At 36.8% G+C, this 13,390-nt stretch overlaps 1 protein-coding gene across 3 annotated transcripts in view; it reads right to left on the bottom strand.

Moving 5' to 3' along the window:
* CDK14 (cyclin dependent kinase 14) overlaps positions 1 to 13,390 on the bottom strand; it is a 313,384-nt gene that overhangs the window by 204,172 nt on the left and 95,822 nt on the right. For all 3 annotated transcript variants that reach the window (XM_027684701.1, XM_027684704.1, XM_027684703.1), the window contains one exon: positions 3,419 to 3,498. In XM_027684701.1, the coding sequence (XP_027540502.1) occupies positions 3,419 to 3,498 (80 nt within the window). The remainder of the gene's footprint in view (positions 1 to 3,418; positions 3,499 to 13,390) is intronic.

The following is a 13,390-nucleotide window of genomic DNA, read 5'->3' as shown; positions in this document are numbered from 1 at the left end:
AGTTGGTACATCTGACTCAGGAGAACTTGAAAGAACATTTAGCACAGACTACTTCTAAATTTTGTTCTAGGAATTCAATAGAGAGCTGAACAGCACCAATAAACATGTCACCTTTACCTACTTTCATTCAAACCTATGTAACTTTGATGAATGGTAGAAGACACAAACCCATATCTGCTATAAAACCAGAATTACTTTATAAGCTTTAATTGAAGTTTCAGCTAAACCTTCCCCAGGCATTAACGATGATTTTTCTTATGCAACTTTACTGGTTTTTTTGTTTGGTCAGCTTTGTTTTTTTTTTTATTTTTCCTTCCACTTTTTGTTTCAACCAAGTTGGTGCTTGTCTCCGCAGTCACACATTGCATATTTAAATCCTACATTTTCCTATTTCTCTTTTTCTTTTATAGCGTTGTTTTTCATTGCACTTCATTCTCCTACTGTCACAACAGCAACAATATGCTTCCCTGTACACAGCCAGCTACAAAATTCCCTCAGCAGGACCACTTCTTTAAGATTTCAGTCTGTGACTTCCCCCTAATTAACATCACACAGCATCCCCATTAGGAGCACTGAGCAGGAATGGTATTTTCCTTCACTCAAGAAACCAAGAGAAATGTTAAACAATTTACTTACAGTAGTTTTAATTTACAACTAACTAGACTTTTGCCTGAATTTGCCTTGCATTTATGGAAAATTAGAAAATAAGGAATAAGTCAAGGTCAAACTCTGCCTGGTTTCTCCATTATGAAAAAGTTTGGAAAGAAATGTCCTCCAACAGACCTCTGGCTCATACCACCATACATGCATTCTTCTGTTAGGGGAACATTACTCCTCAGAAAACTGAAATTAGAAGTTGATCTCATCCTCAGCAGTTTTTGTCCTTGTTCTACTTGCTCGAGTCTAAATTACAGGGCTGGAGCCCTAGTCATCCAATGAAGATTAAGAAAAACCCGCTTAACATAGAGTCCCATTCTTACCGTTTTTCCATATCAAACTTCTCAGATAATTTCAAGAGCTCACCCAAGCACTTCTTTTTTTTTTTCCCCCACCCATGTAGCTGACACCAGGCATGGCTGCATTACAGAGCTCAGTATGTCCAAGACAGAGTAGATGCTGCCAAAAGTAACAGCTTCCTCAGGTCCTGCTAGTGAAGTCCACAGCAGTAGTTGTTACTGTCAAATAATACAGGCCTGGCACAACATCAGTGAGGTTACCTTCTGAAAATTACATTTGTAATACAGCCTTCCTTACTTTTCTGGTCCTAATATTTGTTTCTAACAAAATCAAAACCAACAACAGAAAAGTCAAAGCCTAACTAAACACAGATTTTTCTCCTTCCCATCTAACACATCATGTATGAGTGACTTCTACATAATATAAAACATACAAGACTGTATTTCTACAGGTGGTTCTTACAGATCTGAATGAAATTCTACTATCTAGGAGAGAGGATTACATTTACCAAAAAAAAAAAACAAACCACAAACAAATAACCTATAACCCAAGTTTGACCCCCGCTAACCAAAGGTCTACAAGACACAAGAAAAAACTCTCTCATTAGCCTAATACTCTGGATCTAGTCTCAGCCAAGATGAGTACTTAAAAATATAATGGATGCACGTAGTCCCATCAAAATCAGTGAGACAATGCACATTTAAATATGTATTAATTATTAACTTCAAGAGCTTTTCTAGACAAGAGCTTTGTTCTACTAATATTAAACCACCAGAATTTTAACTGGCTTCAACCACAGTATTGTAGTCACAGCCAAAAGGAAACTTTTCCAATGACAGTGGGAGCAGTATTTTCGTGCAAGTGTAACTTTGCAATTTAAAAAAGAAATCAAGTAGAAAAAAAATCTTTGCTCTTGCTCCTAAAGAATACTTATTTATACTGAGCTCACACAACAAACTATTTATGAAGGAAAACAAATTATACCGTATTTGACAGTTATAGTGCTATAAACTTTCATCTAGACCAAGCTCAGATTAAAAAACCTTTAAAGTGTCACTAAAAAGGCACTAGAAAGTTCTATCTACTATCTTGTTATTAAGTCAGTACCATATCAAGTATAAACCTGAAGAACAATAAACATATTTGAAACACAGGCTGTTACAACTTGAACTCGGCACAACAAATATTGAAAGCTGCACCTGTAACCCTCTGCACACCTCATTATCCTGGCACAGCTGCAGGGACAGACAGCTCACAGATAAAATGGATATCATTATGAATAAAAGTGTCAGATCATTCAATAATTGTTACTCAAACAAAGCAGTATAGAAGAACTGCAGAAATTCCCTCATAAATTGGCCACCCACGGTTTTCCCTTCCTCGTGGAAGAGTCCCATTTAAAATGCACAACCTTGAGATGGAAATCCACAGTACTTTAAAGGCTTCTAACTTCAGGGTGTCAATCACATGAAATGTGCATTTTTTTTTGGCCAGTCCATTCCGGAATGGGCTCATTGTAGATTCAGACATAGAGCATATGAAGCCACACACCTCACATGCAGGGCCAGCTGTGGACCTTGTGAGGGCTAATGTTCTAGTACCTCCCTGACTCATCCTACCTTGGGAATTATGCCAAGACAGTACAATTTTAAAAGGTCCCTCAAAGCCCTAACAGTTTCATCTCTGTAGTTCACTACCAATTGCAGATGAAGTCTGAATCAGTGGTGTGATGGTAAAGTGTTTATTATTTCTCTGCCAAGGCTCATTTTTAGTACCTTCTAACAGAGAAGGCCCAAGCAGAGAAGGCATATCCAGCAATTTCTGCAAAGGAGCTCGATACAGACAGACTCAGATAATGCAGCCATCACTAATGACCACGGGAGGCTGACAAGGAAGGATAAAGGAGCAGAACAGAAAGCTTAACAGGCGTCTCCAAGCATGCTAGATAAGAATCATTCCCAAGGCACGTAAGTTAGAGTCCACTGGGAAGGAAAAACAAACAAAAGCTAGTCTCAAACTACACACAGCTTCCAAGATGCCTGTAGTTTTGCTCACTGATCTTTTGATTGCCTTTATCAAGAAACGCTTGTCTTTGCTTCATGCTGCGTACTATAAAAAATTACATCTATCTTCATCTTACGTGCTGCCTGCAGGCAAGAAACTCATCTTACACAGCTCCCTCATCTTCCAGGGTGACTTCTCACACCCACATTAAAAGTCCTCTAAAGTACTTGTTTGTATAGTAAATCTAAGAGGAGCCAAAGCAGAGGCAGAGCTGCCTTCTTTAACAAGAACTCCCACATTAGAGGCTTTGTTTTTGAAGCACCAAAGTTTCTTCCTACTGAGAACGTAACCATATAATTTGAATTCTCAAGCTATTCACTACAGCATGGCACAGAAATAAGAAGTGCAATGTAATTACAAAAAAACCCATACATCATCACTAAAAGTGAGTGCATACCTTCCCTGATAGCGGTAAATGGGGTTCCTTCCTCTTCTTGTAATCTAATCACCTTCAATGCCACCAGCTTTCCATTTACCCTGAAAGGGAAAGAGGGGAGGGGAAGGAGAAATTAAATTAAAAAAATTGTCATAAAAACAGTATTTCTCATACTAGAACTTGTTTCTCATCACATACTTATCCAATTTCTTCCAGTCAATGCCAGTGATTCATTCCACTGTAGAAACACTTCATAGCTTCCATAATGTCAATTTTATATTTTCACACTCAGATGCAATCCAAGAAATGATCTCAGTTTGCTGTGAATCAGTCTGTTTCCTTTCTATCACAGCACTAAACTGAAGCTTTGTTAAAAAGTATCACATTGTAAAAATTGGTTATAAAGTATATGTTCATTATTTTATTAAATATTTCAAAGAAAAATTATATTATTTTCTTTAATCGCTCCACTTGCAGTATATCCAGATCTATACTGATTGCCTCCTTTCTGCTGCATGACACACATAATTAGAGCCTGCCAAAAGCTACAAAATTTGAGATGTGAAATAATTTTTAGGTCATTCTGGCCATTTCCTGTTAGAGCAGGATTGTTCCTGAGGTATATTCTTGACTACATGGCCTGGGCTAGTTTTAGGTTATAATGACTCTCATTTATAAGTTTAAAAATATTTTGTGCTCCAAGAGACAAAACTTCACAACAGGTCATTCTAGTGTAAAATCTTTTTGGTTGGTTTCACTTCTAGCAGTCAAAATTTCACCACACATGAATCGCATTCCAGGCCTTGCAAAAAAATCCAGTTGGTTCAGGTTATCCAAATAAAATCTCACAAAAACTGAACAAAGCTGATATCCATTAACCTCCTCAAGAACAAACTAATACTCTGAAACTTTAACAGACTCTCCATGTATGAGAAGGAATGGTGAGGTTAAACTACCAAAAAGGCATAATACAGTTGAAAAAAAAAGAACATTATTATTGCAATTTCTTTCAGTAAAAGCAAAATTAGTCTTTACATCCACAAAGCTCACTCAAGGAAGCATTGGAGCCTCTACATTCCTGTAGTCATGGAGGCAATTCCCTATTGTACAAGGCCCTAGAAGATGTGGGGTTTGGTTTTTTCAAAGCAAGATAATATGGAAATCCACCAACTCTGAATGCATCTTCTCCCTGAGGTTTTTAATTTTTGCAGTTATATGACCTCAGTTATGGGTGGCTACTGTCTTGTTTCTTCTAATTATTCTTCTTTTGCCAAAAACTCATTAGCCCTATACAGAACATTTCATAACGACTCTGAGCATCTTAAGAAACTAGTTACCAAAAGATGGTTTACTCATCACCTTCCAATTATTCATAGTACTTCAGGCTGGCATCAGTTCAAGTCTCAGGCCACTAGTCACTGTTGAAAGACAATTATCAGCTTAACCCTACTGGATTATCTGAATTTCTCCTTATAATTACCTTATGCATTTTTTTGGTTTGGATTTAAACAAGACTTCTGGCATCAGAAGAAGATAAGCCTTGCCTCAAGTAACTTCATGTGTCATGCTCAGACAGGAGAATAAACCATCATAAAAGCAGAAGTAGAAGGATTGATGACACATATACATGACACATGTATATGACACATATACATATGTAGTTTTCAATTGCTCTGTCAATACACCGCCCTGCCTATCACATACATATCACTTAGATACCTGGATAACTTGAATATTTTACAACAGATGAATAACTGTGCAGGAGGAATTTAAACAAGAAAGGCAAGACCATTTTGCAGATCAAGAACAGGACAAATGCTGTGTTCTGAGAAGGCAATGAAGAATACAATGGAAAAAAGCACATCAAGGAGGTATTAAGGGAACAGGGATATGGAGTCTTTTGCCAGAGAGACAGGGAAATAGCATGCAGGATTGTGCAGATTATATTCTTTTTAATCCAAAGTTCAACATTCCATTGATTCACGAAGAGCAAAAAATAACACAAATAGCAACAGTATGGAACTCATTTCAAAGAATTCACATTTAAATACAGTAGGTGAGCTGTGCTATATAGTTATCATTGCCACTTTTCCATTGGTACCTGCCATCATCTTGATAGACATCATGGCAACTCAACACTATCAAAGTGATCAAACTAATCTCAAGTAGTGTTCCTCTGGGATTTCATTCTCCTCTTTACCACTATTTATCTCCAATATATCAATCTATAATTTCCATAATACAGCAGGCTCCTTATTTTCATTTACTACCCAGTCATTAAAATCTTCTTTTTTTTCAGCTCATTTTCTATAAAATGGAGCATACAAAATTGTAGGTATGAGAAATTATGAAACACCAATTAAAGAGATAGGGTTTATATTCACAACCTTTAACTATCCTCCCACTGACGCAATCTCAGGATGCAGTTAGATGATGCTGAAGAGATGAGCTAAGGGCTACCTCAGGGTATGGCCTTCCTCCCGCTAAATCCCTGCCACACACTCCTGCTACTGTCTTGTATTTGTCTTGCTTCTGCTAGACTCTACAGTGAGACTGCTTGGAGAGCTGAAATAAGAGAAGATTGGTCCTTCCAAAAAGAACTAAATCATATTAAAAAAAATAAAAATTAGAAAGGCATGATAAAAATTGAAGAACACTAGAAAATATATGAGAAGAACTGGGTCTACCTTCTGAGAAGCAATGCATCATGGGATCAAGCCAGCTAGGTCATGAAATTATGCCCTGAAACTTGCAGTGCCATGCCAAAATAATGTGGCAATTTCCTTAGAAACAACATTGAAAAAGGGAGACCTGGATAAAATTACCTCTGCAACTTATCAATACTTGTCTTTACAGACTTCAGTAGTGATCAGACAAGGTTAGCAGAATTCCTTCCCAATACTACTTCATATATGTCTGCCACAGCATTAAAAGTATGCTCAGTATTTTCATTATTTTCAAATGCAAGGAGAAAAACTGACAAGGAGACTACCTTGTAGACAGTCAAAAGGCAACACTGCTGCCTCTTTAAACATCTAGGATTCATTAAACCACCTCTATTACTCACTGTCCAAAGCAAACAATTCACACCTTCTCAAAACAATACACTTCACTAGGTCAAGGATTACACTTATCATCTTATGTCTATCCTGTCAACTGCCTCATTAGATTCTAATAAGGACAATATTGACTAAAAAATTCCTATTTTCTAACTTACAACCCATCCTCCCTCCTAAACTAACGCTCTTTCTCTCTCTCAGCCAAAAACCCTCGGAAAAGTACAGAAGTCCTAAGGCCTCTCTAATTAACACACAAAACAACTTTCCTCTGGGCTAAACACCTGCAGCTGATGGACAGTTTTCTAATTTATGGAAATTCACCATTTTAATGTTACATAGTCTCTTCTAATATATATGCAATGTAGGCAAAAGAAAAATGAGTCCAATTTACTCTATGTGGCATAAAGTAAAAGTCTGCATATTAAAAAAAATACAAATAAGCCAGATATTACAAAAAATGCTACTATAATGTCATTCTGCATTTTCTGAAACAGCATCTATCACCATTACAGAAATAAATACATTTATAAAAAATGACCATTTATGAGAAAGTAGAGAAGATTAGAAATTATTTAATCCTTTAATGCATCATTAAGAATATACAACACTGATAAATATAAAGTAACTGATGACTTAATTGAATTCATTGGGGATAATGCTGATGATGCCACAAAGGGAACAAAAGAGTACAATAACACTATTTTCTCAAGTTCTTCAGATATATTTAGATGAAATAAATGTTCTAAATATACACATTTAAAAGAGTCAATTCACACAAAATCTGCCACTTTGATTTGAATCTATTTATTTAATACCGAGTTTTATCACTGGCTGGAGTTGAGGCTGAGCTCATAACTTGAGCAAGTGCTAAGCTTAGGAACATTACTATAATGAAAAATCAGTAGATGGTATTGGGATGATGCTCTAGTTTGTGATACGCATTTCAAGAAACTAAATCTTATCAAGAAAAGTAACTCTCAATTGTTAAATATTCATTTGCATGAAAAGCTCAAAGTTTGATGATCAAACATTGAGAATATCTAATTAGATCTACTCCATAGCGATATTAATGTCATAAACAGACATCTAAAACCCCAAATAGACCATGAGGGCCTAATGAAACCAGGCTCTGCCAGAATTTTCCTTTGAAGAAATCTGACAGAGGCACATTCACTGTAGATTTAGTCACCTCTGATTATTTATACCGACAAATAACTAATTCCACATTGAGGTAAACGCTTCTTTTAATCACTATCATAAAAGGCAATTCAGTGTAAACATGGTTTATATTATATTTTTCTTACTAAAAAGGACTTATATTTCTAGTTTACAAAAGCCACTCACAGTCCTGCTAAAGCCCTATAGTGTAAATACTCAAGGGACTAACACAGCCCCCGCATTTCTCTTTTTGAATCCCACCATCTTTTAACCTCATCCTAGACAAAAGTTACCTTGTTTTAGAGGAAGCTGGTGGATTAAAGATATTTCATAATGCTGATGTTTATTAGAGCTGAAAAACAGAAGATCAAAGAGTTCCAAGAGAGAAGAAGGATTTAAATTATTAATTAGTGTTGTCACTGTAACTCAGGACTCCTGTTCTTCACAGGACTCAAGGCAGTCTCAAACAATGTGGCAGCCCTCACTTGAACAGGAGCAGGTGAGCATTTACCTCCAGGTCCTCCATTCCTACCTCCCAGCCCACATCAGTTCAAACTAATCAGCAACTCATCTAAGCACAGGGGCTGTACTTGACCTACACCTGCTGGAATCAAATCACCTGGGACTGGCAGCAGTCCTCCTCCAGATGCCTCATATCTCTCTGGCTCCCACTGATGTTCATATAAAGAGAATTTGGAGACAAATAATGATATTTCTTATAAGTAAATTGGCCTCTTACAACTGTGCACACTGACAGTCACAGGGGATCTTCTGAGAGATAATGTTCCTTGGCTAACTGGAAAATACATTGGTGCACAATGGCGTTTAGTTGGCAAATTACTTCAGTGTTTGCTCTACTATTCCAATCATGCATATATACATGAGGGCCAATAAATTACTACTCAATAACTCTACCATGTGTATCTAATATAACTATGTTCTCTCCCAGTTTTTCTACCAAGTTTTCTTGGACAATCCTGGACAAGTAATAAAATACACTTTCTTTCTTCAGTTTTGTCCCCCTCTACGCAAGTTAATAATACTAAGTCACCTCTGTAAACTGCTTTGCACGTTAAGGCACAGCATATATACTGTAATGATCTTTTTATATATTCAACTATGGAGGAAAATTTTTCCAATATTTCTTTTAAATGCTGAGAAATTCACTTAGGAAGTGATCAACATAGTCAATGACTAGAAGATTCTATTTAGAATCTTAGTAACTTATTTTAATACTTACACTACCTTAATTTTTTCCAACATTTGGCATTTTAGTTGAACATACAGTTATCATTAGTTTTGGATCTAGTTCAACTCAAAGTTATTGTTTTTATTAAAGATTTACAATGCTAGAGATTTTTCAAAAAGACATTTATGTACAGACTTTATAAACCCATGCCATGACCTGCCTACAAAAATCAGTTAAGGAAATCAGTTAAAAACTGAGGGAAAAAAAAAGGGAAGCTCTAGTTGATAACCATAAAATGCCTTTTCATAATCCATGAATATGTATTCTTTTTCCAGCCATCTGCTATCCTCAGATGAAAAGTGCTTCCTTTATAGAACACTGATTTCACACAATTTGCAAAAAAATAAAGAAAAGGTTAAGGAAGTTCAGGTGATTTAGGCAACATGAATCAGAGCAATTTTGAAATAATTGCTCTAAATAAATTCTTTATAACACGAAGAAAAACTTTCCTATGAAAGGAAACTGGACTGTTGCACATGAAACATATCAGGGAGCCTGTGAACACAACACCTCACATGGGCACAGAGTGCAGATAGGGATATGACTAAAAAGTGGCAGCATGACCATCTGAAGTCTATGGCACTTGCAATACACTGAACATAAAACAAAAGACAATGAAAGAGTCGAGGAGGTTTCATGACAAGTAAAAGAAATCCTGCAACTTCAAAAACAAAAGTCAGAACAGCAATTATACTGTCAGTCAACCTCAGTGAAGGATTCAGCATCATAAATATAAAAAGTAAATTACACACATCTTTTTTTTCTTGTGAGCATCCATCCACACACATAGATATGAAATATGATGGTCAGATATATATTTATAACACACACTACAATATATCATGCCAACAAGAAACATAGGTAGTTCTCCCTGATTATTCAAATACTTCCTGCTGCCCCAAGCAGCATGGAAACCACAGCCAGCGCAGAGCATGATGCCTGCCTGAGCACAATTTCTCTCCACTTTGTACCATGAACTCCCTATTGATTTTCAAGCCAATAGTAAAAGGTACTGTCTTTGATGGAGATAAATGTCAAATTCCCTGGCTACCTCAAAAAATACTTTTTGTATTTAAGGACATCTTGGAATCACCTTGAACACAAACAATTTAGATTTCAAACTTAAATGAGAGAGGTACCTTGACTGAAGGACTGCCCTGTCTCTGCAGCCTTTGAGCTCTTGCTGACAGCATCAGCTTAATGTGCTCTGCTCTGTGCTCCCCTGATTTCTCATATTAATAGTTAAAAAGGATAAAGACCTCAATTCATTAGAACAAGTATTTTACTAGGGATAAATTGAAATTATGTAATTTCATGGTATGGAAGCTAGGCAAAAATGTGTTGGTTGAGCTGTTAGAAATTCTACACATTTCTGCAATACTATGAGCACATGCAACTTAGTAAAGGTGCCCAAAAACAGTAAAGCCATAGTAAAAAAAAAAATCACATGAACTTGCAAGAAATAGATCAAGACCACAGTGGAGATGCCACTGGCTTGCCTCTCAAAACACAGAACAAATGCTTGCAAGCAGCAGTCAGAGATCACATCGCCTTAGCCGAGGTAATCTTTTTTAATTCTTTGCCTTGAAGGGCAACTGAACACAGTGGGAGAAGAGGACAGAAAGTGTGCCAACTCGTAACACTGCCAAAAGCACAGGTTTTTCCCTTAAGTGCAATATGCAGAGTTCCCAGGGCGGGAATGCAAGGCCTTCACACTGCAACCAGGGAGTCTGGTTGGCAGCAACTCCCTTATGCTGTCACCAGCTTTGTCTCCAAACTCACAACTCACATCAACATTTATGTGCCACAGAACAAGCCAGATCCCATCACTGTATGTTCAGGTAAATATATAATTAAGCTCAGGAGGGAAGAAGGTCAATGGCAGCAGGAAGACACATGTCAATACACAGACAGAAACAGCACTTCCTTAGCTCAAGCACACAATGAAATGATACATGAATTCAAAAGACACCTATTGCTTTGCACCTGTTGAATGGCAAATGTCCCAAGTGTTAGTCAAATACAGAGTCAATGGAACTTGCATCACTTTTTACTCTGTTATTAGTAAATTACTTGGCCCACTTCTCCAAAATTTTACATTAAAAAAAAATTACTTCAAAGTAATCTGAATTTCATGCAGTAAGCAGCCACTTGGGATTTTATACAACAAAGTAATATATGAGAATCTAACCTGAATGAAAGTAGAAAATAAACATGCCAAGATGAGTTTCATTACATATGTCTGATGTGCAACACGTGAAATCAAATAGATTTGCATATCGATGCAACTGTCAGCCAGAAAAAAATGACTGCTTGGCTGTTCCTCCTATAAATAAAAAAGCCCAGCCTCTGAGAATGCTGTTTCACTTTCCTCAGTAACACAGTTCACTCTGTTGCTTCTTCACCCTAGGGATTCATTTTTATCTGACTACAAAAAGAGAAATCCACCAATCCGTTAAAAGGAATTAGCCAAATTCATTTCACTTTCCTGGGATACTACTACAAATGCTCAAATAGAAAGAAAAGCAATGGATTTGATAGGAAGACAAGGGCTTCCTGTCAAAGGGTATCAGGGTACTACTGATCCTGCTCCAAGCTGTAAAAAGCCAGGATTGTCCTGAAAGCAAGTTACTGCATGCATTACTTTAAATTTTAGGAAAGAAATGGCTGATTTTGTGTCTTTGGAAGCAGGTATGTATCTTTTAGACTTTCAAAACAGTATGCTAAGATGAAGAATGTTTTATTTCATCTTTATGGTCAGCAGAGGAAATAATTTTAAAAGCTGAAATGTATCTCAGGAAATGCATTAAAAAACCAAACTCCACTACTTGCTACATGCAGCTGTTGACAAAAATTAAGCACAATAATTCTGAGTACAAAGCATCATTCTAAACAGCTCAATCTGATCTTAAACTTTCCATCTTCAGCTGCAGTTAAGGACACATCTCACAAACATTTTGCCAAATGAGAAACCCAAGCATTAAGAGTTGAATATTAGGGATTCTCAAACATTTTGACCAAAATCCACTTGTGTGCAAGCATTATCAGCTCCAGCTCTTCCATCATATGCAAACACATGTCTGCATTCTACAGTGTGCTATGAGAGCTTAATCCTTCAGCAGTCAAACTGGGCATATACCAACATAAACAAGCCTCTTGTTTTGCTCATTTTTCTTCCCACTGAGTCTGTAGGCGGGGCAACACAGTGATGCATATCACAGTCTCACCCTAGGTACCCACATCAGGGGCTAGAAAAAAAACTCTGTATCTATTCCTATATCATTTTTAGATTAAGCTATTTACAGAGTCAATCTGCCTCAAAAGCAGCAGTCAGGTTTGGTTCTTAACCATAGGATCATTGAATTGTTTAGGCTGGAAAAGACCACTAAGATCATTGAGTCCAACCATTAACACAACACTGCCAAGCCCACCATTAAAACATGTCCTGAAGTGCTATATCTACACCTTTTAAATACCTCCAGAGGTGGGCCTCAGCCAGTGTTGGCCCATCCATTTGCTCCACCAGTGTCCATTCCCTGAAAGTACATCAGAGCAGTAATGCTCTTTCTTCTTTAGGGATATCACCTAGGTCAGAGATTCCTCAGTTTCTCATGGGGACAGAAAAGGTGACAAGGCTACACTACCTCAAAAAACAATTCCTTTTGAAATAGCAGATAGCACTTATAGTGTTTCCTAAGTTCTTAAAGTACAACCTCTTCCTGCTGCGAAATAATTCAACTGTTTCTCTAGTTCAAGAGACAGAAGTCTGGACTGGAGGTGCTGAATCTGGATAGTGCTGGGTAATATGGAAATTATTCAATTCTCAGTAGGAAAAAAGTACGTCAAATTCAAACAGGTGAAGGAATAGAACTATAACATTAGAAATACTCTCTGCATATGAATTCTTATCCACATTCTAGTTACACATACTTTTTTCAAAACACATTTTAAAGACCTTGCAGAAGATGTTACGAAGCAGCAGGATAAAGATGTATATAATTGTTATAACTCTCACTACTTATCCAGAGCTAGCTGCTTATAATGGAGAACGCAATGCGCCCAGTAATTTCAATTTATTATTCAACTACCATTAAAATCATTGAAGTATTTCTTACAGATCTGCAGGCAGCTCTACTAGAACAGTATTTCTAACAAATCTATATTTCATAACATGTTCACAAATCACTACTGAATGAAATAGCTTCAGGGAAGAACTTTGCTTTGTTTTTAACTTTCACTCTGTTCCGCTGACTGGCGGGACATCTAGAGAGCCTGTTGCCTGAGTTCAATCTTATTGAAAGCCAAGGCATATGGGATAACTATCACCAGATAGTATATTTTAAGTGTGTTTACTGAGTTATTTTATGCAATATAGAAGCACTTAGAGCATTTCGGGATAAAAAACCTGCAACAAATAACAAACATTAAAGTGGATGAAAAAATATTTTACATGTATACAGTAGATTATTTTGAGGTGGAATGGTTGCAACGATTGTAAACAAACTGTTGTAAACAAACTAAACTTAG

This window comes from Neopelma chrysocephalum, unplaced genomic scaffold, assembly GCF_003984885.1.
Source record: "Neopelma chrysocephalum unplaced genomic scaffold, ASM398488v2 Primary Assembly neopelma1_67, whole genome shotgun sequence".
NCBI lineage: Eukaryota > Metazoa > Chordata > Aves > Passeriformes > Pipridae > Neopelma > Neopelma chrysocephalum.
Note: the sequence above shows the minus strand (reverse complement) of the source record. Positions and strands in the feature narration are given on the sequence as shown.